This window comes from Megalops cyprinoides, chromosome 14 (assembly GCF_013368585.1).
Source record: "Megalops cyprinoides isolate fMegCyp1 chromosome 14, fMegCyp1.pri, whole genome shotgun sequence".
NCBI lineage: Eukaryota > Metazoa > Chordata > Actinopteri > Elopiformes > Megalopidae > Megalops > Megalops cyprinoides.
The window spans coordinates 24,695,997-24,723,672 of NC_050596.1; the positions used below are offsets into that span (position 1 = coordinate 24,695,997).

A 27,676-nucleotide genomic window follows, 5' to 3' on the forward strand; every position below is an offset into this window, starting at 1 on the left:
TACCTCTTCCCTTAAGAACGAATGCAATAATATAATCGCAAAGTGTGACTAAATTCCTTGTGTCAAGGGCAGGGAGTCCAGTGTCAACCATATGACCCAGACACTCTCACTCGACCACTGAGTCATGAAAAGTCTCTGAGAAACCCTTATTGGTGCACTGTAAGCAGTTTTTAGTCAGGTGTGCGCAGACAGCCATGGGATCTGGGCACTTAGACAGACAGCAACATTCCTAACCTTATTGTGTTTTGAGCAAGAAAACTGTCAGCCCCAGTGCTCTCCCATGTTGTTGGGACTATGGGTTATTTGGTGTGCTCACTGAGTCCTAGTCAGAGATCAATGTTAAGGAGCTGATAGCAAGGAAGCAAACTGTAATACACCAGTGTGTTAACCATGAGCAGTAGACGTCCTCATTGAAGAGCCCTCAGATTCACATCTGAGCCTTCAAGTGGGCCAATTATAGACAACTGAATGGAACAACTAGGTTTACTTTCCTCCAGTTATTGTCCTCTGAGTCTGAAGCAAATGTTGTGTCTTAGCTGGCCTTGTATGACAATGCCCCCAGGAGTGCAATTTCCTGTGAGCAACTGGGATGAGATACACTCAAATCCCCTCATCTCCCAGCTCCCCCACCTTGGCGACTCTCGGGGCATCATATGACCTGACAAAGGGCCAATCAGCGCTGGTGTTGAACTTGCATCTCTCCACCCTTTGAGGCCTTGCTTTCTGCACTGGCGTACACCATCACCAAGAGAGGGGTTTTGAGGGAGCAGCCCTCAAACACAGAGACAGCAGAGCCGCGCTGACGTTGGAAGCGCAAAACGCCTGTCTTAATCTCCATGATACGACGGAGAGAAAAGCTCCCGCTTGCGCCAAGACTCACCACCGAGGACTGGGCGGCCCTCAGAAAGTGGGTCAATGCGTGCGAAGATTTATGCTGAACTGCGGAAAATCGGACTGAATGGTTGCTCGCAGAAGGCGAGTTTCCACTGTTGGGGGGGGGGGGCGGAGAACAGGCCCTGCCGAGCATGCTCCGCTCGCGGCAGTCTGCTCCGAGAGAGAAAGAGAGAGACTGGCAGCCTTGACTGGCTGTGTCGTTCCACAGATTCATGTGGCTTTGGCATATCTCTGCCTCTACCCACGGAGTGAGAGAAAGGCTGTATTGACTGGCTCAGTGCAGGGCTTATTTTCTGTGCCTGCTGAGTCACGGGGTAGAGAGAAACTAGCTGGCAGCATCCGTGCCTTCTTCTTGACAGGAGGTCCAACAGTCCAGCACCCCCCCCCCCTTTTTCCCCACTCTACCAAATTCACACGCACACACACAGTCACACAGGGACATACTTCACTCGTGTGCTCTCCGGGGGTTGCCAGGGACTGGTTTCTGTCAGTCACACAATCAAACACTCCTTTGTTCTTCAAGTACTGATCCAGGATCAGCTACCCAAACCAATTTTTGCACCAAACATTTGTTGCAAAAGCACTCCAGTGCTTGGAAGCACTTTGTAACCTCTTTTAAAGTGTTTCAGCATAGCACTGTACCTGTACTTCAGCTTTGTTGTTACTCTATCATACATACTAACAAAGAAATGCTGCAAGGCTGAACAATGGGTCAAACACCACCTTCCAGCAAGTCGTACATGTTGCTGACAGGGCAATAAATTTGAACTGTCACTGAGAGGCTTCTAATACCATTCTCTGATGAAGCTGTAGACATTTGTAAGTAGTCAGGCAAGCCCACTTTCACCTTTGATGTGAAAACAAACAAATCATATGAGCAGCTCACTGAACAGCATCAGACCCTGTCAGCTCTGCGGGCTCTGGGCTGCTTTTCCAGTTAGACCACACTTGGCGGTCAGTTTCACCACACACAAAACACACACAGCGCAAAAACATGGCCTCATTATAACAAGTGAACATTGGTTACTTGTTCAGGGAAAGCGTGAGAGGTGTTTCTCTGCCCTGTCCCCAGGAACTCATGTTGGTATGATTTATGCATGTTAGTGTTCATTGCAAGGCACGTATTGATTGGGTTTGAGGTGTTCACTGAAAACTTCCACGTGAAGGTTTTCAAGAATTACACTTTAAAGTCCGAAACTACGTTCATCATGAAGAACCACAACACGTCATTCACAAAAAGATTAATGGCAGACTGCCAACTATCAAGAGATGACGCATAGACAAGAACTGAAAATATCTCAATCTGGCTTGCTCGTTAACCGCTCTGTTCTAACACAAAAAAAGTGCACACAGAGTGGGCTTCAAGGACGAGGGCAGGGAAACCCTGCTGTACAGGAAAGCATGGTGTCAGACCCTCTAGCTGTGGGGCCTTGAAGCCTACTCCACCCCACTGCCTCCAGTCCAAACATACTCAGCCATGAAAGAATGCCCCCATCATCCTGCCACCAAAACACACAACACAGGCTCTCACCCCCCGCTCCACACCATAAGGACAGCCCCTTGTTTTTCCCCTGCCTTCATGTTGTGTCTTAGAGGGATGCAGGAACCAGGAGCAGAAAAAAGGGAGCCTGGAGATCTGAGAACGTTCCCCCAGCATTCACGTGCTAACCGGGCCCCACACAACATCTGTTAAGGATACAATGCCTTGGCGTGTTGCAACAACTTTACAGCAATGCCCTGAGGACATGTACCTCAGCTTGGCACACGTGGCTTGTGTCTGCAAAAGTATCTTCTTTTGGGTTCGGGTGGCTCCAGTTGGAGACGGTTGTGAGAAAGGAAGCACTCTTAACATTACAAGAACCAGGGAAATCCTTGTTAGGACTGCCCAGAGGGAAGGAAATAGAAATCAACCTGATAATGAAACCTAGGATTCTGAATGTGGAATGTCTGCCAGGAATGCGAAGAGTTTTCATAATTTCAGTGAGCAACACTGCCCTGGGTCATGTTTGATGATCACTTCCTGCCATTTTGCAATTTTTTTTTTTTTACCCCGCAGAGAAACATTTCAATCCCACCATTGCAGATCTGAGGCAATATGAATCACACTTTCACATCAAAGCGAATACACTTCATACACTACGTTTGATAAACACAGTCAGCAACACCCTTAAAAAGAAACAAAAAGACTGCCAAGAACAAGGGTCGAGCCAACACTGACCCCGAGAGTGGATAAACATGAATGTGAGTCAGCTACAGAATGTTCAAGACCCGAGACTCACTACTCCCCCAATCACAGACCTCAGTCACCCAACCACCCCATCTGCCATTAAACGGGGCAACAGTACAAGTGTACAACCCCCCCATGCTACCATTACTGCAGAGCCTGTGATCTGATTTTCATTGCCCATCCCAACGCTGTGTAACCCACTGAAATGAAAGCAGAGACAGGAGGTATTATACACAAGTGTTTATTCTGTCAAATAAGTAAACATCCCATAAAGATCAAAGAAATGGAGAGTAAGCCTTAGCATGGCGCTGCTGAAATGCTGCTACACAGAAACCATGACGATAATATTAAAGATTACTAAGAATTGTCCTCACTGATGCCGGTCCATATTACTGCTGCTGTAACCCTCGGCTTCAAATCCTCACAGAGAAAATACACTTAAAAGGAAGAAAACAAATCTACAGGCTCTACAGTTCCATTTATTGTTTTTTTTTTTTTTTTCCACTTTTTCATTCCTTTTATTAAAAACGATTTTTTTGGTGCCATGGTGGCTGACTGGCACCCACTATCAGACACAGAACTAAATAATAATAATAATAAAAAAAAACAATGTCCTGTATACCAAAGGAGATGGGACAGGGAGGGGGCGGAGCTGACAGAGGCAGAGAACAGTTATAGAGGCGAGTGAGAGTGTGCAATGGGTGGGGTGGGGGGGAAAATGGGGGCTGTATTCACAGAAAATACTCCAGCTCGTAGCGGATGTAGGAGTTCTTCTCGTCGTTGTAGACGTGGGGGTAGTGGGCGATCAAAGCATCCTGGGAGCCGATGTAGATGGAATTGTAGATCTTCCAGTAGACGTCCCGTACCTTCCGCGCTGGGTGGAACAGACCCTGAGCAGAAGACAACAGCAGTCAGATACCTGCGTCAAACGTCCCTCAGAACATTCCACTACAGCTTATACAACCTTGGTTGTGATTACAGAACAAAAAAAGACTACATTACTACATTTACTACATTGAGATCTATTTCATTTCTTTCCTTCCACTAGTATGTAGTGCTGCATTCAAGGAAGGTAAATTTCATTTCTATGCAGGAAGTTACTGCATGTCAATCACCACAATGAATTGTGCTGAATTCCATACCTCAGAAGAGAGTAAAGCATTTGGTCAAGATTTTTATTCGTTCTTCCTGGTGTTATGTGCAGAAGGCACCAAAACTTCCCTTCGTTATGTTAACAGGTTAGAGATATACTTAGATCAAGGCATGTTCTACATCCAATCAAAGATCAGTTTATCACAACCGTTAGATCAAAAAAAAAAAGCTAAAACTGTTCCGGGGTCAGTGTTGAGATGGAATCAAACACCGGCGTACCTGCAGGCAGTACTGCAGCATGCGGCAGGGGCCGATGGCCACGCGCAGACCCTCCAGCGCCCCCATCACAGCCTGGATGACGTGGGGCGAGGTCTCGAACACGTTGGGCCACACGTAGTTGAGCAGGTGGTTGAGGGAGTCCTCACAGCCGAAGCCGTACACACCCAGGGACATGTGCTGCACCACCGCGCTGGCCGTCTGCCGGTGGACCAGGTCTCTGTGAGGGGCGGAGAGATCGAGGCGTTACTGCACGAGAAGCAGCATAGGGGGGAACCCGGGGAGGTCACTAACAGCTCCCCAAGGCTGACAATGCAAGACGGTGGCCTGGACATCTCAAGAGAGGGTCAATGTAAAGTGATTCTGGGGCTCTCTGGTATTGTGTTAGGGAGGTGAGGGCGATTCAACAGGAGTGGGGGAGTATATGGACATTTGGGTGAAGACAGAACACAGCCCCCACAGGGGAGACACTCAGCAATGACATCTGAAAAAGCAGGTAAGCTAGACAGACTCAGTAATCATGAAAAACCAGCACACAGTGGGGCAATGTGTCCAGCTTGTGCGGAACAACTCCTGATGGTGTCTCACCTGTCCATGAGGGCGTCCTCCAGCAGCGGGGTGACGGCGTAGATGTAGTCCTTGCCCATCTCGCCGATGTACTCGAACAGGAAGGAGAGGGACTTGAGCACGCCGTTCTGCACGTTGAGCTCGGGGACGCGGTACTCGTTCATCAGCGCAGGCAGCACCGTGAAGGGTGAGCACGTCTCCGCCACGATGGCGATGGCCACCGTCGTGCACACGCGGTTTTGCCGCTCCTGCACCTTCAGGTTGTTGAGCAGCGTGGCCAGCACGTCGTGGGGCCTGCAGGGAGAGGAGCCTCGTTAACGCAGCAAGACACGGCTGAAATGCTAATGAACTCACATGGCAGCGTGGTGTAGTGGTAAGGAGCAGGATTCGCAAACCAAAACATGGCTGGTTCGACTCCCCACTGGGGCACTGCCATCACCCTCGGGCAAGACAATTAACCCACAACTGCCTCAGTAAATACTATATGAATGAATGGATAAAACAGTTACCTATGTAAGCCACTCTATATATGAGCATCTGCTAAATGATGGCAATGCACCTTGGAGTGTAAGAGGTTATCTAATTGATTGTGGCCCTAAACCCACAATCAAGACTTCACTGACAATCTTTTTATTCCCCTTAAACCTAATTCCCCAACCCCCTCTTTGCCTACCGTCTGATGTCATGACCTAACAATCCCTGAAGTTACTGCAACCTTCTAATGGTTCCACAAATTGCGGCAGATCGATCTGTACAGTGAGGAATTATGGAACTTTTGGGAGTACACCCCCTAGGGGGGAGGGTGCAGGGAGAAGGGAGCAGCAGACGCACTGACCCGATGGCCTTGGCGATGTAGCCGAAGGTGTTGACGGTGGCTCGGCGGATGGCCTTCTTGTGAGCCTTCAGCAGCTCCAGCAGCTCAAAGCAGATCCTCATCCACTCCCTGGCTGACACATACTCTGCACCCCTGTGGGAGTAAGACAAACGGGTCACACCCCGTTACAATCACAATATAGCTGTATGACTATGCTGCTTTTGCTAAGGCCCTTGCGGGGCATGTCTAACCACACACTGACCTGTCAGCGATCCTGCCCACCAGATCAATGCAGTTCTCCTGCACCTTCTCATGCCTGTTCTTCAGGATAGGGGTGAGACGCGGCAGCAGGTCTTTGATGGGTGGTGTCATCTTGTGCATGCCTGCAGAGACAGGAAACCAAATCAGCACTCAAGTGACTATAGCAGCAGTGGCTGCCACCTCCTCCTGGGCTTAAGTGCAACTTGCATCAGCATGGACAAGCTTGGCTTGATGAAGCACCACATCCGTGTAATCATGTTTCAAATTCTACAATAATTTGTTCTAGACAAAGAGGCTGTGTTATGACATTATAAAGCTGACGAGTTGGTAGCTAGGCAAGGGCAGGTTTCCATACCGATGACATTGACGATGGCCTTCAGAGCACCCAGGATGCTCCCCAGCACTTCTGGGTACTCTTCTCCCAGGTACTCGTACAACACCACTCCCAAGTGGCCCATCAGTTTCTCCTGCAGAGGGTGGGAGAGGAGCAGCGCATTAGCCATAACATTCATCCACCATTCAAATTCAGTCAGTTTACCTGATGGCCAGGACATTCAAGCAGAAATCTTGAATCTTTTTTCCCCAGCAACATACAGAACATCAAAAACCGTCAACCCTTCACTTGCATACAAATTTAGTACTGTCCAGGATGTCAAGCATTACAAAGTGTCTCTAAGCTTGATGACGCATCTCTACTACAACACCAGCTAATGTTAAATGCATGGCAGCTGTACCGATCCGCCTGTCAGAGGAGCAGCATCTCACCTCTTGGCAGGTCTTCATGACCACAGCTGTGCGCGAGATGAGGTCGGCCGCCTGCTGCCGCACCTTGGCGGACTTGTTGTTCAGACGCCAAAGGACTGTACCACAGATCTGAGGCAGGTAGGGCTTCACTCGCTTGCCGAGGGCATTGACCACCGTGCCGAACCCATTCAACATCACCGAATCCTGGGGAAACAGCAGTGGTGGGGTTGAGAAAGGGAAAGTAGATGGATAAACTTGTGTATCCAGTCCAAATAATTTCAGCAGTTGGAGTAATGGAAAAAGTTAACATTGCAATTTTGGAATATATGCCTGTGTTTGACTGAGTAATAGCAATACGTTTTCTGTGAAGAAATAACCTTTAAAGCTTCCTAAATACACATAACCTACAAGGAAGCAATTTATTGACTTTATAACCATCAATGTATACATAACCTGCCAGGAAGCAATTAAAATCAAATAGCTTATACCATGATACCATGAGACAGCAAGATTCTGGGGCAAGTGGTGCCTTACCCTTGCTTTCACCTTCACAGTCCCGCCCTCCCAGACCTACCTCTGTGGTCTGTTCCTGGAAAGCGTAGAGGATGCCGTCGATAAGCTGCTCCTCCAGCTTGTGGTCGATGTCTGCAGCCCCCAGGTTGCCCATGATCTTCTCGATGGTCTCCATCACCATCTTCCTGTACTGCTCAGCCTCGTCCTTCAGGTCGTCCACAATGCGGGAGATGATCTCAGCTGCGCCCACCTTGTTAGCCAGCTCCACTGTGGTGTCCACCAGCTATAGGTAAAAGGGGATACAGCCATATGTCATTACTGGCTATAAAAACAGTAACATCCTTCACAATGAAACTGTACACCCACAACAGTAGACCTAGTGATTCAGAGAGCACTTCCTGCACCAGCAATCTTTTACTGCTTGTTGCTATGGATGAGGACATTTTAAAGCAAGCACAGAGACAATGGGTACCAGCGATTAGCTTAGCAGACACCCACACAAGCACAAATGAAAAATGCTGCTGCTATAAATGTACTGATGAATGGCTGAGCGTCACTTGGGCTTTAAACGGACTGAAATCATTCACAGGAGCTCACACACACACACACACACACACACACACAAAACCTCCACCTGAATGCGCAGAGGTGAGAAGACAGCTGAAACATGGCAGGTGCTTTACCTGTCTGTAGTTGCGCCGGTCCAGAGCCATCCTGTGCTGCCAGAAGTGCTTGAAGAAGGGGGGCAGGATTTCGGTCTTGATGTAGTTGGCCTCGACACCATCTGTGCCACAGCACTGCTTTACCACCTGAGGAGAGACGTGGGGAGTTCAAAAGAGCTGCCGCAGGGGACACTTTCAAAGTGGCTAGTTGGTAATCTGGAGGAGCTACCAGCATCAGTAATGTCACACTAGCGTGTCACAGTGGAGTGCAGCCTCCAGCAGAGCAAAAAGATGAAGCTAAGAGCTACCGGCAACATGTCCTTGATCAAACCACTGCTGACAACTCTGACTCACTCACCTTGAGCACGATCTTCTTCATCTCCTCATCGGGAGACTGGAACTCTCGGATGAGGATCAGCATCACCTCTCTGGTGTAGTAGTTGGCGTACTCGGCGTCCATCAGGGGGATCAGATAACCGATGGCTTTCAGGAAGGCAGCCAGACCCTGAAGAAGGGCAGACATGGTGTTAGAGGCGCAAACTTTGTGGACGCATCAAACTGACCCATGCTAAATTATATTTTCCTGTGCTTTTAGTATAGGGTAAAATTTCTTCCCTGCTGAAATACCTCTTCCATCAGATATACAGACACATGATATACAGATAATTTATACAAAAATATACAGAAACTGTGCATTTGTAATCACATCTGTTAGGCCTTTAAAACCTGTATCACTTCTATAAGACATCACACCAGTCAAGCCACCGCAGTAACAGCAGGATAATGTGTAAACAGGCTGAAAAAATGGCTGTGGGCTCAGTGCGGGTCCAGGGTGAGGTGAGTGTGTATGGTGGGAGAGAGTGTCGCCCGCTCACCTTGCCCCTGTGCTGCCGGATACCCTTCCACAGAGGCTTGAGCACAGAGTCGAAGGACTCAATGCCATAGGGAGTAGCAGCCTCAGCAAGAGCAGCTATAGCCAGGGCACTGATGGTTCGCACTTTCTGCTGCTCATCCACCAGACCTGAGAGAACAGGGAACACGCGGGGTTAATTCGGGCCAAGCACTACATCAATGCAACACTGTCGCCCTCCTACAACAGACTGCTACACTGACGACTTCAGAGACGCCTCGTTACGCATCATTCAGAAAAGGCTACTAACAAAGCAAAAAATTAGCAGCATTATATATCTAAATAGAACGCAGGAACATACGTTGCATTAGTTCAAAATAGGTACAACACCTTTGAGATAATCAAATTGATAGAAAATATATACAGCAATACATACGTAATTATATACACAGCACAAATAAACATACAGCAGGAGAACAACATTTGGAACAGCACTATATGGTTACACAACTAAGTCCCTCCAAAATGTGGAATTCAATCATATCTTAGAGAAAAGAGGGCATGAGACATCGCACCCACACACACTGAGCCTTCAGTCTACAGGGCACAATAGCGCACGCCCGTGTGCTCTGATGAAACCATGGCGACAGGGTTGCCGGGACTCCCACTGACCGTGCTCAATGATCTCCACCAAGCTGCGCAGGTGGGGCAGGATGGCGCAGCCCATGAGGATGGCGATCTGCTGCACGATCTTGATTCCTGTGTGGCGGGCCTGCCACGACTTCTTGCTCTTGCACACGGCCTTGAGGAAGGGCAGCAGGGAGGGGATGCCCAGGGCCGACGCCACCACGGCGAAGGCGCGAGCCGTGGTGTTTCTCACGTACTCGTCCATGTTGTCAATGTCAGGCCTCATGGTGGAGATCATGGTGGCCAGGCCGGCCGCCTGCAGGGGGAGACATCAGGAAACATTACCCACAATGCAGCAGGAAGAGCAACATCACTCCTGCGCAAACATTTTGCCGTTTCTTGGCACACGTCTGATTCTGGGGCTACAGAAAAGATTGTGGGTGGACTGTTAATCACAAGACAACTGTCATTCTAAATAACTGCACTCGTATAGTGAAAAGAGGAAAATTCCACGGCTAAGGAGTGACTCACCTTGGCCAAGTTGGAGATGATCTCTCTGCCCTCCACTCTGGCATAGTAGTCCTCATCAATCAGCAGGGGCTCAATCACCACCAGGATCTGAGAAGCCAGAATGATTCAGATGTCAGACAAGTTCACAAGCACAGCCAAGCGAGGGTGATTTGTCATCACACAGGGCCAGTCACATAAACTACTCTAATTCAACAAGAAATCAGCATTCTGCCTACAAGCTACTCCACACTAGTGACACTAGGTAACCAGGCTCCTCATCACTGATGACTCACCTTGTGTACATAGGGCCGGACCAGATCATCCAGCTTGTACAGGATGCGGTCAATAACCTTGACCAGAAGATGGCGCTCCTGGTCCTCCAGGGTTGGCGACATGAGCAGGGGCAGGATTTGGTTGAAGAGGGGCCCCGCCCCAAACTCCCTGGCCTTGTCAGTGATCTGGCGGAGTGCAGCCTACAGGGAAGCAAGAAAAAAAAAAAAAACAATCAGAGTGGGAGAAGTTAAGTAGGAGTGTTTATGGCTGGCAATAACCAGGACTACTACTATGGGTGGGAGGGGATTAGAGTGTGACAGAGGGAGGGGTGGGTAAAGGGGTTCCCAGGGGACCAGACAGTGCGGGACACGCGTATCTCACCTTCCTCATGGGGGGTGTGCCGTTCTTGATCTTCAGGAGAAGTTTCATGATCTTGCGCTCCTTCTGCTCCTCTGGGCTCAGAGTAGACTCGTCCACCTCCACCTGACACAAACACACTGAGCTGTGAGCCTGTGCACTGCACTGTTTCCATACACCACAAACCTCATGGCCAAGGGTCACCACTCAAACAAACATATTGTAAAAAGCACGATTTTCATCAAGTTAAGACAAAACCACTTAATTTCTCGTACTGTGCATAAATGAAATAGTTATTCATGTAGACTGGTATTATGAGACTGAAAGCATAAGCCAATTCATCAGATCGTTCAAACAGTCACAGTTTCCTGAAGGTAGGGTGTCTCAAAGCAAGCATAATCTCTGTGCGAAGTGGTATTTGTGTTTTATAAAGGCTGAAGACAGAGCGTGGATGCCAATCTCACCAGCAGTTTGTCAAAGTACTGGATGTCATCAGGCTTCAGGAAGGGCAGGTTTCCAGAGGGCTGGTCATTGACAGTCTTCATGGTGCGATCCTCAGTCTGCATGTGGAAGCCAGTCATGCCTCCGATAGGGGTCGGGGTGGCAGTCAGCTTGCGGGCCGGGGTGCGGATCGGGACATAGCCAGCAGGAGGGGGCAGCACCTGAGGAGGGAGGGATAAAGATACGCTCAAAACATGCACAGTGATGATAAATGGTGCACATGCAACTAACACGACAGTCAGGGCAGGTAACGGGCATGTCGCAGGACAGCACCTTGTAGCCTTCAGGGAACATGGCGTCAAGCTCCTCATCAGTCAGCGGCCTGTTCCTCTCGTCGATCTCCCTCTCCCAACGCCAGGCCTGCAACTGCTCAGGGGTCATGCTCATCAGGTGGCCTGAAGACAGAGCAATGAACAGTACTGACACAACTGCAACAACGTCCAAAATTCTCCACTAATGCTCTCTCATAATGCGCAGCACAAATGTGCCATTGAATTCATTCAAGATTAAATGAAAATTTATTAGACACCCTGTTAAAGGGATAAATGGTTATCATGCACAGAATTCTACTGTGCAATACAATATGGATCAACTCAGATGCCTTTACATCAAAATTTACCAGCAATAAGACAGAAGTGGAGGGGAATACTGTTCTTGTGCCCACAGCACAGTACTTACCTGGGGTGGGTGTGGCCATGTTCATGGCTGGAGTTCCGATGGGGGTCTTTCCGGGGGTGAGCAGGGGGGTGGAGGAGCCCATCTGGCTGGCGGGGGTCTCGTCCCAGCGGGACTTCCTCTTGCTGGCGCCAGGGGTGGGGGTCTCCCCAACAGATTCATCCCCTCGGTCTGTGCGGGGGGTCTCGGCCCAGCCGCTGCCGTGGCCCGGGGTCTCTGTATGGGGAGGGGAACATTTTAGATACACACTCAAACAGGGAAAGACTGACAGACCACGGCCTTCAGGTCTCTGGTTGCAGCTGCATCAGTACTATGGTGTAGATACACATACTCTTCTTGACAGCCATTATTTGTGCCTTTTAACATGCCTGGTTTACTGCTGTGATATTATTCTGAGCCTGAACTGGAAACTTAGCTGAACAACTAAAAAGTGCTGATCATAAAAAGGTTTTCTGAATAAGAGAGTTAAATATATTTGGTGAATACGTGTATGTGTGAGTGTTTGCAACATACCTCGCTCTGTCTTTGGTGTTTCGTCCCAGCGGTTCTTGCGCACGCTGGAGGTGGCTCCCCCGTGGCCTGGTGTCGCATGTCCGGGTGTGTCCCCGCGCCCTGGTGTAGCGGCTCCGGCGGGCGTGTGGCTGGGCGTGGGCTCCCACATGCGTGTGCTGGGCGTGGCACCGGGCGTCTCGCTGCCCTTGGCCCTGCCAGGGGTCTCGTCCCAGCGGCTGTTGGAAGGGGTGTGGCCAGGGGTGTGTCCTGGAGTCTACGGGGGGGCAAATGTCAAATAAGCTGGTAACCCCTCCCCTATGGGCAATTTGCAAAACAATTTTCTGCATTACAAATGATCCATGACACTTCTAAATCCTTATCTCCCATGGGCAAGCCCCTCACCTCTGCTGTGGCGTCAGCCTGGTCCCAGCTGGAGACCTTCTTGGGTGTGGCGCTGGAGGGGGTTTGGTCGGCGGTCTGGTCCCAGCGGCGCTTGCGTTTGGCGGCGGCGGCGGCGGCCTGGGAGGCAGCGGCACCGTTCACGGCCTTCAGGTCTCCCGCCTTGGCCTTCTCTGCCAGCTGCTGCCGGATCTCTTTCTGCAGGAGACACAGAGGCGGGAGGTGAGGACACAGCGCAGACACACACGCACCTACTGCCAACAGCCTGGCTCTGCACCTGTGCCTTTTAACTGGCGGGAGGCGAGCATTACAAAGAACAAACACTGAACAAACCGAGACTTGCTGAGAACAGATGTCCTGTATAGACTCACAACCCCAGTGGAAAGTCCACTTAATTACCCACAAAGCGAACAGTGTTTGCAAACCTGTGTGAAAGCAATAGGACAGAAACCAGGCCCGTACCTCCTCTTTAGTGAGGTGCTGCTCCCTCATGACATCGATGTACGTCCTGACCTGCAGCTTTGGGTCCGGCGTTTTACCCCCTGCGCAAAAGAGAGAGCACCAACAAGACACAGGAGAGTCAGTCGGGCAGGACCCACAACCCTTCAGAACACACAGCAAGCAAGAGCACTCACAATACAGCCAGCTAGCCTTGACTTTAACCAACAGTCAAATCTTACTGTGGTCTCGCCACTACACAAAGTTTACTTGGTCCATTCTGTTTTCTGTTAAGCTAAATCACAAGGCAACCGTAGGTACAATTAGAAAACAAACAAACAAAAAAACAATCCACTTTATTAAATACATATCTGTCGTGTCTAAGAAAACAGGCAAATAAGAGAGAAAGAGCTGAGGCTGATAAGGAGATAAGGAGAGGGTATAGCCATCACTGATGCAGCGGTCCTGGGCTGTGCTCTCCAGAATACGTACACTTTCTGTGCCAGGGTCCTTCTGCAGTCAGGCTTCAACCGGCAGAAAAGAAGCCTAGAAAATTATCTCTTTACCATTAGTAACACTTTGGAAAGGGTTGGAACTCACACACAAAGCATACCACCTGGTTTTTTATGTTACTTACTCATCAGGGTAAAGAAAAATCCTCCTTGTACTCAAACCACAAGTATTTTATTTCCAAACTGCTTAACTGTGGGCTAATCTGAATAGATGGAAGTCGTTTGGAAGTAACTGATATCTGATCATTAGCTAATTGTTTCATAATAGAGGACATTATTATTAAGGAACAAGCTCTGGTACACAGGTTTACTGTCTGACCTCCTTCAAATGAACAGCTCTGTAACGGTCAAGTCACATGACTTCCTTTCTTGGATTGGTACCCGTGAGAGCCGACTCTCCGGGACAAACCGTGCCCTGTGACGGAAACACATCTTGGGAACACCAACGTGGGATCAAACCTGTAATTAACTTCCATCAATAATTACGCCTGGGTGTGACATTTCTCAAAATGGGACTTTGCTGGGAATGGCAAAAAAAAAAACCCTCTATTGAAGGCGTCCGTGACACTGCAAGACAGCAGGCACATAATTTAAAGATCGTGTCACACCACATCACAATCCCACAGAAAGCCAATCACGGAAGTCTGGGGGAAAATTTAAAATAGACCTACTCTGAGACTCCATCTATATACAGCTCTTAACTCAAAGAAAATTATGGGCATTATTTTAGAGACTGAATGATTAAAAAAAAACTGAGCTAAAAAAAAACTTGTCTTTTCCATCTGTAGTACACTACGCTGTATCTTTCTGAAAGCCGACTGCTGGTCAGGCACCATGTTGTAACTAAAGGAGGTTTCTAGAGGCCCCTGACAATGCCTCCACACTCGGCCAGCAAGGCCCTGACAGAACTGACAACGCACGCTTCAGTTTGCGTTCACCATAACCTACACAGGATGTGTTGCTGCACTCTTAAGAGAACGCAGACAGGACTGGCATAGCAGTACTGCTGTAGGAGAGAAATTAAGGACAGTTAGTATGGGCCTGTGGAATTGTGGCACACAGATTTTTCTGATGCGTATATTTCCATTTTACGAGGACATAAAATCGAAATATACATTTACACAACAACTTTGCCTGAAAAAACAGAAGGTCTACCCGGATTTAAACTACATGCAGGCTTCATACAGCCCTACCCATAGAGTGAATGAGGCTTTGGTGCTGTTTTTCCCTGGCTAACTAGTGAAAACATCTACAGACAGCCAGAAGAACAGGAATGTGAGGGAAGGAGCCCCCAAAGGGATATGGCTGATTAATTAGGTTCCCATGGCTACTCATGGGAAAGCCTTACAAAGACAGCCACAGCATTTATCCTATTATCTCCTCAGTGATTCAGCTGAGTGTTAGGAAGTGTGGCTTCCATGTATTACGCTGCCTTCTCCTGGCTCAACAAGCAAAGGCGGGGGGCTCAAATACCAGACCTTGCAGGCCACTCCAGAATGCGTCTTTGGTACAAATGGCACCAGGTTTCACTTCAGGGGAACCTCAAGGGAGTATCTCCTCTGAAACCATGGCGACATGGTCTTCGAGCATGAACCTACCACATACACTGTTGTGCAAGACACTTTGCCAACAATGACATAATATGCTACACAATGGAGTTCTGTGGCAAATGTAGGCTATTCTATTTTTAAAAAATCACAACTGAAAACATGTGTGAGGCATTTTCTGTCTTTAGAATGCCAAAACTGCCACAGGCAAAGGTCTTGCGGGTAAAACGGCAGTTATTCTTAGACAAGTAAACGCCTTGAGGTGGCACTGCACCATCGCTTTTGGTGTTTTCAAAACCACTGAGGAGGCTAGCCTTTCCTACTCCCTGCTGGCACCATCTTATTGGCACCCAACATCACTTTCTCATCTTTCACACGCTGCCTGCTAAAGTCACACTGCCGACAGCTGATCAAGCTCTGTACACGGCACATGTGCCTCATGTCCCAACATAAAAACAGACAGGGCTTCAGTACAGCTCTACATGGCTGAGAGAGAACAGTGGTAGTGACTGCCTGCAGAGAGGAGGAGACGGCACGGTTCCCTCAGGTTCTGAAGTTATACTGTAGCCCAGTTTTACAATCAAACAGCTGGGAATGGGTGGTGCCAATGTTCTGGCTGGGAATGAACTGTAACGTCCAATATTTGAACACCCCTGCCTCTCCTAATTAGCGCAGCTTGCGCAACTCCATTAAGCTTAGACTTGGGCATGGGGCCAGACATTCTTTCTGGACAGAGCTGACTAAAACTGCTCCAATTTGATTTATGCTCCCCCCCACTGATGTTGTGGAAAATGATCCTCTGCAACTATGCCCAGCAGGGGGAGTCATTAGGCTTCTATCCCACACGGGGAACAAACCTAGTACTCAGAGACAATCAACTAACGCAGTTCCTAAGCACTCAACGTCTCAAGGGAAGACTACAGCTGGAGGGTTAACTTCTCTCTTATACATCCCTGATGGTCGGGTATTACAACTGGACCTGTGCCTGCAAACCTCTCAGAACTCTATCTGGGGGATATGTACTTTCTAAAAAACAGACAGTACTCACAACAGCACCTTGGCTTTCAGAAATGTGAGTGCAGAGGGGCACCTAACACCTGCACCAAAATGGCAGGTGGGGAATAAGGTACTGCCAGCTACAGACTTAAGATGAAAACCACTGCACACAGCCCTGGTGAGCCCCAAAGGGGACAGCCTGCCTGAGACTTGAGCTTGGTCTTAGTGTACCTGAACCCGACATGTATGCCGCATATACGCGGAGAACTTGTGGTTTGTCACTATTCTGTGTCAATGTCTGCGCTGAGAAGATTTCCTGTATAAACACTGGCTTGACTTCCTGAGCTGTCTGTACTGGATGGCTCGTCGCACCACCACCCCCTCTACAAACTCCCTCCCCTCCCCTTCCATCCCCTACAGGTCTGGAGCCAACAGGGAGCAATTTAGCACACTCCCCTACAATGGCACAGGTGCTCAAGGACAGTAAGGGGGCTGCCAGGGGGGTCTGCACATTGCTGGTTTTATAGCTGTTCTACATGGGAATACTGAGAAATCCCTTGCTGAAATGGCCCGTGCTGACATCACATCTACCATCTTTGGTCACTGTGTGACAGAGCCAAGTGCGTCACAGAGCCAGCGCATTTCTTGTCTAGGCATGCCTCGTGACAGCCCTGTCTGCATGTGTGGGTGAAGGTTTGCCAATGCCCCCCTCTGCTGGCCCACAGCACTGACAGGCACACTGCAAGGGCAGGCAAATTATTCCCTGAAGTTGACTGCAGAAACCCCGAACAAGTCACACAACCCATTTTGGTTTTGAATGTCTTTAATACTTACAGAGCTAAACACATTTTTTGGAAACTTCCACCCCCCCGAACATGAGAATAACGTTCCACAAGTCCGTTAACCCTTCGAGGCACTCGCGCACCTTCCTGCAACCCATGGCTTGTTGAGTGCAAATTTTTTGGCACTGTCCAACAGCACTCCCCCTTAACAACTTAATCCTGCCAACTTGAAATGAACACTTGCACTTCCAAGTAAAGTCAAGACCTCACAAGGTAACCTTACTACACTTAGCCCAACTCACCGATAGGCCAAAAATTTCCCTCTCTGAAAATGTTTATAGTCTCTGGAATTTAACACCCACTTAAATGTTGGGGTGGTAAATTATGGATAGTAAAATGACTGCAGAATATCCAAAGAATTAACAGCAATCGTACTGCATGCTGTTCTGGACAGGATTGTGAGGAATGGTCTTGTCTGGGATGCAAGACGCTGGGAGGGAATCGAAGGATTAAGCGCCAAAGTGGGGCCGGACCGGTGGTGTTCAACCCCAGGGTTGGGGAGCAGGATGGGCAGAGAAGGAGAAACGATGGGGGGGAACAGCGGGGGTGGAATTTACCGTCTGCAAATGGGTCGAGCCGTTCTGGGGAGATGATCATCTGTCGCCGGCGAGTTTTGTACTCATCCTCCCTGTCGGCGATCTTCTGAGGCCGACGCTCCGCGAAGGGGTCGTACTGAGGGAGGAACACAGCAGTCAGGACCAGGATGGAGAAAGCATAACTGGACAGAACACCAACATAAAATCCAAAGGCAGGAAATGTCCACCCATCACATATTTTTCCTTCTCTTAAGCAGGTAAACATTAAAATCTGGGTGTTCACAATGTGTGTCAAGGTGTGGAAAAATTCCATGGTATTGTAGCCCCTCTACTTTTTGCTTGGATTAACTGAGACAACTGTCACTCAACCACTATTATACTGAAACCACTAGCCACTTTTAACACCTGTTCAAAAAAACCTCCGACTGGAAATGTTCTCCACACAGAATGAAAAGACAGAGTCATCAAACGACAGACGAGTGAAAAATTACACCTAGAAGTGAACCTGCTAAAGCTCCCTCACCTGTTCATCGGATTGGGGGATGGCATTGAGTATGGCCACTGGAGCATGATACCCTGGTTTCTTCTGTCCCAGAAGACTGGTGGACGAGTCTTCCTCATCATCCTAGAAGAAAGAGAGACACAGAGTCTGGTCAAGCCTGGCAAAGCCCGGCTCTCACAGCTCACAGCAGAGAGAAACAAGCACAATCCACACACCAGGGAAGGGAAAACACTTCAAACTGGAAAATGGCTTGGCTAGCATGTTTGAAGAGCCAATCTCAAGCACTGATTCCAGCCTGCCAAGGTCTGCCCTGCTCAAATGAAAAGGAAACAGCGGGCCAGACGGTGCTTACATCCTCTTGCTCGTTGGCAGCAATGGAGGTGACATATCCTGCAAAGCGGCTGTCGCTGCCTCCGTAGATCTCCTGGTCATAGTATCCAGTTGAATCCAGACCGACACCCTGCTCACCCTCCTCCAACAGGGCCGCCTTCATCCCCTGGATTTCCAGGATCTGCGCCTCGATGTCTGGGGTACGAGAACAGAGGAAGACAATGAGGAGGGGAGGAGTTGGGTTGATGTGGAGGTGGTATTCAGAGAGATGTGATACAGAGGCTGAATTTCAGTGAGAGAATCTGTACACTAAAAAACACACAGAAATCCTAAATTTGACAACTCAATTCAGCGAGTCACTTAATAAAAATACAAAACAACTTGTTACATCATTCATAAAGCTTACTTCACTTCATTGTGTTAACGACTTCAAACTGACGTTACGTGTAGACTTAAAGCGGGGGAAAAAAAAGAATACACGTTTATAAACAGGACTCAGATCAGTATAGGCGAATATCAACGTCAAACGTTTTTAAGCATCACCACCCGCGCGTAACTATGGTCGCGAGAAGACAAAACGCGAGACGGGAGACTGAGGCCTTGACCGGAGACGACAAAGCAGTTAGCCTGCTGACCTCATGCATGGGACTAATCGCCTTTTCACTTCTCTTTATAATAAAATAATATCTGGAAACTAAACACAGCAAAAATGTTTTACATCACTGAGGCGGCACGACATACTGATAGGTAGGTCACTGGCTCCTATACGCTGAACTAATCAGCTGCGCAGCTCAAGTTAGCCAACTTGCAAACAGGGTAGGCCACAGAGAGGATGGCGTTTATAAAACCATCAGTTTAGTGCAAAACAGCTTTGCGCAAGGGACAGTTAGCCTCCTCCAAATAATGAGGCAAACATGTTGTGCATTTTAGCCAGCTAACAAAGGCGAGCAACGTGGCAATGGCATCCATTTCACGTTAGTTATCCGCTTCTAGCTAGCTAGGTAAAGTTAGCTTTGTAGCTAGGAAGTTCGCTACTTAAGTGACGATATAGAAAATATTTCACGTATTTGTTCAAGTCAGACAGTTAAAACTACATTTACAAAATAGAATGAACTCTTTTAATGTAACAATATGTACCAGGCGGTGAATGTTCAAATGTGTGGTGTGTAAGCTAACATTAGCTAATTGAGCGTATTCGCTGCGATGGTGCTCGGGCCGCCATTATCTTCAAGCCAGATACGTCCTCGTTGCGACTCACTCGTATCGAAAGGGATAACTTAAATATTGTCCTTTTGCAAAATATTACACCTGAATTTGTTCATTACCTTACCGTTATACACTAATATATACATATGTATATGGAGATGTGTATATTGCTTTGTATTTTCTGAAACAATGACTTACCTTCGTGTGTTTTGGCGATCTTCGCCATTTTCGTGTTTCTGAGTGTGCCTCTCCCGGAAGTCTGAGCGCCTCTATTTCCGTTTAAGCCCCGATTACGCGTTACGCATGCGCAGAAGAAACGCAATTCAACAGGAGTCGGAAACGATTAGCTATTTGACGTTAGGGGTGTTGGTATCGGCATATGAAGCTTTATCGTTACTCATCTTTCTTAGTAGTCATATCGTTTGCGTGTTCTTAAGCCATCGAATGTAACACATCAGTCTGGCTGCGTATTAGGGCAATTAATTCTCTTGTCTATTTGACAGTTAAATAAATATGAAAACCAGGAGGTTTTACAGATCCTTTATTAAAACATAATTAGTATGAAAGGTGTTGACCTTTTCTCTTTGTTGTTCTCTAAAAAGGATAAGAAACAATAAATAAGTAATTGCTCTTTGTTACCAAAGATTATAAAAGCAAGATTAAGTTAATTTACATTTAAATTAATTTAGTTACACTAAATGCTTTTAGATGAAAGGTTGTTTGATGTTTAGAGAAACGTCACTCAAGCTTTAAAAATCAGTATGAATCATTTTTGTAGGAATAACACAGAATTGATTCAAATTCCATGGTATCTGTATAATAAACCCTAAATTATTTCACTTTCAAATGTATGCAATATCAAACATTGCACAGACAAACGTGAGAAGGCAATATATTTAAATGCCTTAACAGCACATCATTTATTTATTGAGTATTCAACTGTATGGAACACTGTAAACTCCTGGTCTGTACATAAAGATATAGTCTAGACTAGCTAGCTAAGACACTAATAGTCAGCTTTCAAATTTTACTGCTGTATTCTACGCGGATTGTTCAATCACGGCACCAATTGTGCCACAAATTTCCTGCCGTTCCCATTCTCTTCCGGGCTATCATGTGCAATAAAATGTTTGTAAAATACCAAGTCTTGCTGCAGAGTAACGACAGCAAACTGTAAACTTCAGAATGGTCAAACGCTCCAAACAAAAAAATCATTCATTTATCATTTGTTGACCAACTTTTCAATTAGAAATTAAGAGCAAGTCCTGCCTATTAACTATTATATGAAAAGGGGATGTGGCTCATATAAATATATATATATATGGAAAAAACAGACAAAATGTCACAGCCCTTTCAGTTTTGTGTCCTGACCCCAAATTTAGCCATAACCTTTACTACGCACCGCTGGTCCACCAAGCAAATGCAATTCAATCCCGCATCTCGTGACAGTTGTGCGCACGCACCCACAACACAATACACAACCACACCTCTGACGAACGTGTCAAATGTCCAATTAAATGCCTAATACACGACTATTGTCCAATCACACGGACATTCGGGGAGGCTGCGTCTCACAGAGGGGCGGACCTTCAGGCTAGTCCTGCCAGCTGATACTCAGAAGATTTTCAAAGTGAAGATGGCGAGAGGTGGCCGGAGTTTGAGAAGAGCAGTAGCCGAGTGTATCAACCAGTTTCCAGCTACAGTTCGACGAGAGGCACCTCGGAGGAATGGCGTGAGGTAAACCGTGGAGGCTAATGCTTTTTTAAGTGTTTCCACCTAACTTCCGGTGTACCCAGGTATCAGATTAACGTTATGTGTTTTAGGTAAAATAGCTAGCGTTAGCTAGCTAGCAACTATGGTTAACGTATCTTAGCTACAGTTGCGATCTCAATTCACAACTGCTGGTGAAGGCTAATTAATATCTATTAGACAGTATCTGGAAACGTTATTGCAAACTATCTGGCTAGCTATTTAATCTCTCATGCATTCTCTAAAAGTTTGTCTAGCAATGTTTTAAATAAGATTTGTTAAGTACGTTTAGCCAGAATTGCAAGTTAGCTAGCTGTTTGCTTCTTTGTTTCTATCTGCAGCTACTTGTAATAACTTTAATCTAGCCAGTGTTTCTGTCCCTAAATGTTTTCGGTTTTTGACTGGGTCACAGTAAGTGTACTTTTCTTGCGCTCGTTGGTTAACGTAGCGAACATTTGATATTTTAATAAATTGGTTTGCCAGCCCGCAGCCATATTCGGATCGCATATTACTAGACTAGCCACAGAAGGCACTGTTCTTGAGTAGTTTAGTTACGGGTCAGATGAAAGCGAAACTTCCGTCTCTCGTCCTTTGCAGTTTAACAACCCGTTAGAACATCTAGCCGTAGCCTCACCTGTACTGAAATTATGCCTTGACCCAGTTATCCGAGCTAACCGGAGACCCTCCCCGTCTCACACTGCACTATTGAATTTACAGCTAGACAGCTGTCGATAGCCTCCGCCCCCTGTTCGTGGCACCCGGTAGCTGTAGCTATGACGCCATTGCTTGCCCCTCTGACGTGGTTCAGGGGTACCGAGGGCTCTGGCACCATGCCGCCCATATTCCCAGCGCCGGGACATTGTGTCCCTGGGTCGTGCACCGGGTGGCCAGGTACGGGCGTCTTGACTGATGGCGCACAGCCATATGTTTCGTCTCTGGCAGGGGTGTCAGCCCGCCGCGCTGCACCGACGAAACCTGAAGAATTAGCCCAGAAATGCCATAGGCAGAATGACTCAGCTCCTTAAAATCGACTGTTGTGATCAAACATAACTCCAGTGCGCGCTTGATAGTGTAGAATCAGAATCTTTGTTTAAATTTAAATGTAATTCTTTGCATATTGGCCAGAAACTGTTGTCACACTTGAATTACAGGAATCTGGGCCAGAACTTTCAGACAGTCTGGTTGCCCTGTATCTGGTTCAGTCATTGTTCCTGTGGAATTTTCCCTACTTTTCACTTTGTCAGTGAATGCTTTGCAATCATAGAAAATTCTGTGCTGTTTGTGTTCATGTTGCACTTTTATGCTTGTAATGTCTATCTTGTGATGAACCTGAAACCAGCTATGGAAGTGAATCTCACTTTAAATGGGAATGGATTGAATAACACAAAACCAGAAAAGAGAAACTGCCTGAAACTTGCCTGGGGCAAAAGTTTGTCTCTGTCTCTCCATTGGACTGTTTTTTTTTTCCCCGCCCCTGAATATTTTCCCAACGACTTTGTTGACCTGTGTTATTGTGTCAGCATGAGTGGACAGACATAAGGGTGTCTCAGGAATAGCAGGTGTGTTTGCTGTGGAAAACATAAAGCACGTCAGTGTCCTGTGTTTGAACTGAGAATGTGACGGACCTGGAACGAATTCTCATTCCAGGCCTGGCTACCTGTCACTCAAGTGCTAACTGACAGACAGAGCATATCTGCCTAAGCTTGAAGAGAGTGTTGGTCCAGGCTATACGCAGGTAAACTCTTAAGGTGCACCTGATCTGGATGCTCTGCATAGAGTGCTAAGATTTAGTAGTGTTGCCACTGTTATTTGGCATTTCAGCACCGGTTTGGTGTTTCTTTTTCAAGCAGATGTGGGCTTTGCGACAGATGGGTAAATGCTGTTGACCTAATTTGAATAGTGTTCCGTTCTGCCACATTCTGCTGATGTTATGATTGTTGTCCTTGACCTGTTTTGGTGGACTGCACACACTCCCCGTGCCTCCGAGTTGAGGGAGCTGAATGACAAACGTTTGTCAGGTGGGAAGGCCGTTACATGGTCAGCAGAGCGTGACCTTAGAGCTTGGGTCTCTGCCCTGCTATACTGTGCTTTTTCGTTCAGCTGTACTCTCAAGTGCTTTTTTGAGTTCAGCTCTTTGAGTTTCGTTCAAGATATCTGACAGAGACTTTTACACTGAAGTGTGGGAATCAGGCCGGCAAGTTTGCTTTTTTTTCTGCTCAGGCAAACAAGAACTAATTGTGTCAGCTTAGCTGTGCAAACTATGGAAGGTCAGGGGCAGGGTTAGCAAAGTGCATGGGGACGTTGCATAAGTCAGCTGCAAAGCTGTCTGCAAGGAGGAACTGTTACAGGCAGTATGTGTCAGTCTTCTGTGAACTCATACTATAGATTCAGCAGTCAAAAAGTTACAGACATGTACAATCTGTTCCATTACTTATTTGTTTTGCCAAACATTCATTTTTGTACTCTCTTTGGAGTATATTGTAGGTGTCTGCCAGGGGCGGTTCATAGCTATATCAAGCATGTTTATGACAGAAAGTTCACTGTATGTTCATAAACTGCAAAGCTCTGACCTCTATTAATTCAAATCATTGCATTTTAAAAAAAAATTGGCAGCTTTAACATATGTATTTTGGTAAGCGAGAGGATTCTGGGCTCCAGGGGAGTGTAAAGCCTGTTGTATTGTATTGTATTGCATTGTATAAAAGCGTATTCAGTGCCAGGAGACAATTGGATGTGTGGTGCATGACATAGTTTTTCTAAACCGGAGCTTCTGTTATGGTTATTTCCAAAAGAATGTTCTGCAAAACATTGCATTGAACAGCAGTGGGGAAAGGCAGAGGCAGACGTTTAATCCTTGGGAACGTTTTTTTTTTTTGCTGTCGGTTACAGATATCTGTCTTCGTGTGGAATCCTGATGACCCGAGGACTCCCCCTCCTCAGGGTGACCCCAAGTCATCCCATCGTCGCCCCCGCCCGCAGCCTCTTCAACCTGGCGGATTCATTCAACAAGAGGAAGGAGTATTCCGAGAGACGCATTATCGGGTGAGCGCTGTGCCTCGCTGTGTTTGTACTCCTGCCTGTATGCTGTGCCAGGTCGAGATCGCTCTAGCTGTGTATCGCAGTCTATATATAGTGTGTCCCTGAATTAGGGACGCAGAGGACTGAAGTTATGTAATACTGGGATGGAAAATCGTCACCAACTGTAAGCTTTCCAGGTTTTAAAATGCACTAGGGCTGGTTCACATTGAGGGTTGAGCTGAAGTTCATTTTTATTTTTTCCACTTACTCACTGTAGACTCAAAAGTTTCGTTTCAGTTCTGTGGCCAGTTACGTTATTTCTGAAAGCACCATATCGTAATGCAGATGAGTAATGTTTTTTCTTTTTTTTGCACAAAGAAGAAGATAAATCTCCAGTCAAATTTCAATTTCCAATGTTCTTTGTTAATAAGGTAGAAAATTGGTTTTAAAGACACTGATGGAATCTGTCTTGATTCTTTTGGGCATAAGCTTGTCAGAAATTAGATCGGAATTCAGTGTCTCAAATATATACAAGAATTGTCCACTGTATGGGGGCTATGACATTGCAACCCTTTTCAAAGTTTAAAAATGAACTAATGACGACATAATTTCAGATAAGACTCAAATATCAATACAAACAGAATAATTAGCTATGACTCTATGACCTCTAACAGGCTAAATGCATTCAGCAATGTGCTCCACTATACATCAGCCTTGAGTTATTGACTGGATCACTAACTATTTTAGCCAAAGGACAAAACTATTTGTAGCTTGGTGAATCATTGCCAGCAAATTATTGCTTCACCCAAGGCTCTCTGATTCATAGCAACCTCATTTTGGCTGAAATTCCACCAAATAATTGGTCCCCGTGGGCAACCACATATTTATACACAACATTTATTTTATTTCTGAATGGGCCAAGGTGTTGATATTGTGCTATGAAGGATTCATTTTGACCTGGGGGGGTGGGGGCTAGGATCCAGACTGCCTGATACAAAATATCCCATCCCCAAATCATATGTAAAGTAGATGAAGTGAGAACGCTCAGTGTGAATATTAATGATATCATGTCCATTGGATGATGCAGAATACTGTGTTGCTGGTGGACTGCAAGCCCAGAGCAAAAAGAACTTAGCCACTTGATTCAGGCAAATCAGCTATTCCATTTAGCTTTGAGAATGCTTGTCTCTTAATAAGAGCTGTAAAACCTACTTGTGTGTGCTTCTTCAGGTTCATGGTTGGGCACTGCTGTTCTGAAGTGTGGTCAGGGTCTGTCCCAAACCATTCATCCTTACTCAACAAACATGCACCATTTTACAAATTGAGATTTGAGTTATGATTAGGGGTATGATAGATGATCCTGGTTTGGTTACTGTGTGCATGAGAGACCTGGAGCCTCAATGTAACATGCCGCCTTCAGCAGCAGGAAGTGTTTTCTGGTCGGCCCATTTGCCGATTTTCACTGTACCAGAGTTAATTCGCAGAATTGATTTGTAGCGTAGCAGATGAACCCACTGACCCGCTTCATAATCATCTGCCCTACTGGTGAGGAAACAAAATGCAACAGTTGTGGCCATCACAGATGATCTGCTACAGGCAAACTTTGTTTTGGTATATGTGTGACAGTTCCGCCTTCTGTTGCCTCAGGTACTCTATGCAGGAGATGTACGACGTGGTGGCAGGTGTGGAAGATTACCGCCACTTTGTGCCGTGGTGCAAGCGCTCGGATGTGATCTTCCGCCGCAGTGGTTTTTGCAAGGCCAAGCTGGAGGTGGGCTTCCCCCCAGTGATGGAGCGGTACACCTCGTTAGTCACCACAGTGCGCCCTCATCTGGTCAAGGTAGGGCACTGCGTTCTTTGACTGAAAGGTGGTGGATCTGAACTTGTTTTTTATGACTGTTTAAGTAATGAAAATGAGTTGCTCTCCACAGCCATTCTGATTGGATATTAGTCAGTGAATGACTGCTCTGTACATTTAGCCCTGGTCGGCCATTACTCTTGAATGACAAATTTATAGGGTTTGCTCTTGTTACCTGTGTTTTATCTGTCATGTGGTATGGAGTTGACTGCGTTGCCTTAGCATTGACCAATGGCCTGGTGGCTCCTTGTTCCTGTCCCTCCCCTTCTCCATCTCCAGGCCTCCTGCTCGGATGGCAAGCTTTTCAACCACCTGGAGACGGTGTGGCGCTTTAGCCCCGGACTCCCGGGTTACCCCCGCACATGTACCTTGGACTTTGCTGTGAGTATCTTGGTTCACTACTGTGAGGCCGACCTATGCTGCTAGATTTCAGGGCAAAGGTGGGACAGGAGGACTTCTCTTACTCAGGGGTCAAACTCAATGTCTGGGATACCGTGTGTTTCCTGAGTACGCTGATACATGCTGATTTTGGCTCATGTCTCACCTTTTGAGGGTACTGTATGGCCAGACTATGTCAGTCTTGATCTTTCTATTATTTGGATGAGTTACTCGTTCTCTGTGCCTGCTGTCAGCCTGTCCAGAAAAGAAAGCAGCAGACAGTCTGCACAGGTGAACAAAGCGTTGATCTGCATCTGATCTCCTAACACCCGCACCTCCATTCTGTCTCGCAGATCTCTTTCGAATTCCGCTCCCTACTGCACTCCCAGCTGGCCACGGTCTTCTTCGACGAGGTAGTGAAGCAGATGGTGTCGGCCTTCGAGCGGCGGGCCTGCAAGCTGTACGGGGCCGAGACCCACATCCCTCGGGAGCTGATGTTCCACGAGGTCCACCAAACGTAGCGCACGGCCCCTCCGTCGGGGAGCACAGGGAACAGGGAAGGAAGAGGGGGATGAGGGGTTGGGACTGGGGTGTCGTCTGCCTGACCACCACCGTGCCTTATTAGAACCTGGCCATTGTTTTTACTCCCAATAATCACCTGCTCCTGAATTTCATTTTGAGTTTTCTCTCTTGTTTTCATGCCAGCACCCCCCCCCCCCCCCCAGTACCCCCCACTGCACACTTCAGCACACTCCCCCTGCTGGTGTGAATGTGAAATGCACCATTCCTTCAGTAGCTGGGGAGGCAGGGCTGTGCACCCCAGAGCTGCAGACCCTGAAGTAGTGTGCTATGGGCTAAAAAGGAAGGAGGTCATAATGAACGAATGAATTTATGAATGAGGTGTGTGTCATGCTCAGGATTGTGCCTGCCCTAACAAGGCTGTCAACACCCAACTGCACCACTGCAGCCAGCTTTAGTTGCTTGACTGTAAGAGAAACGTTGTAGCAAAGTTGTGTGACAGTAGCTGTCG

The 27,676-nt window shown here is 47.3% G+C and overlaps 2 protein-coding genes across 3 annotated transcripts; one reads left to right on the forward strand and one right to left on the reverse strand.

Annotated features, from left to right (window-relative positions):
* Positions 1-3,610: 3,610 nt before the first annotated feature.
* Positions 3,611-19,895, reverse strand: sf3b1 (splicing factor 3b, subunit 1). 2 transcript variants are annotated; one of them, XM_036544748.1, is made up of 25 exons: positions 19,842-19,895; positions 18,460-18,632; positions 18,129-18,230; positions 17,627-17,741; positions 13,197-13,276; positions 12,738-12,932; positions 12,357-12,609; positions 11,847-12,059; positions 11,442-11,563; positions 11,132-11,329; positions 10,692-10,793; positions 10,331-10,510; positions 10,059-10,145; positions 9,573-9,843; positions 8,926-9,071; positions 8,409-8,555; positions 8,072-8,197; positions 7,450-7,671; positions 6,897-7,079; positions 6,487-6,598; positions 6,133-6,253; positions 5,892-6,023; positions 5,078-5,350; positions 4,493-4,709; positions 3,611-4,011 (listed from the first exon to the last, which is right to left on the reverse strand). In XM_036544748.1, the coding sequence occupies exons 1-25, from the start codon at positions 19,867-19,869 to the stop codon at positions 3,853-3,855; spliced, it is 3,957 nt and encodes a 1,318-aa protein (XP_036400641.1). In that variant the 5' UTR covers positions 19,870-19,895; the 3' UTR covers positions 3,611-3,852. The 2 variants fall into 2 exon arrangements, with proteins under 2 accessions (XP_036400641.1, XP_036400642.1); XM_036544749.1 differs by lacking the exons at positions 17,627-17,741; positions 18,129-18,230; positions 18,460-18,632; positions 19,842-19,895 and adding an exon at positions 13,665-14,515.
* A 1,345-nt stretch (positions 19,896-21,240) lies between these two features.
* Positions 21,241-27,364, forward strand: coq10b (coenzyme Q10B). The gene is made up of 5 exons (XM_036545170.1): positions 21,241-21,380; positions 24,282-24,434; positions 26,058-26,250; positions 26,548-26,649; positions 27,000-27,364. Exons 1-5 carry the CDS (start codon positions 21,280-21,282, stop codon positions 27,165-27,167), a joined length of 717 nt encoding a protein of 238 aa, XP_036401063.1. The 5' UTR covers positions 21,241-21,279; the 3' UTR covers positions 27,168-27,364.
* Positions 27,365-27,676: the final 312 nt, after the last annotated feature.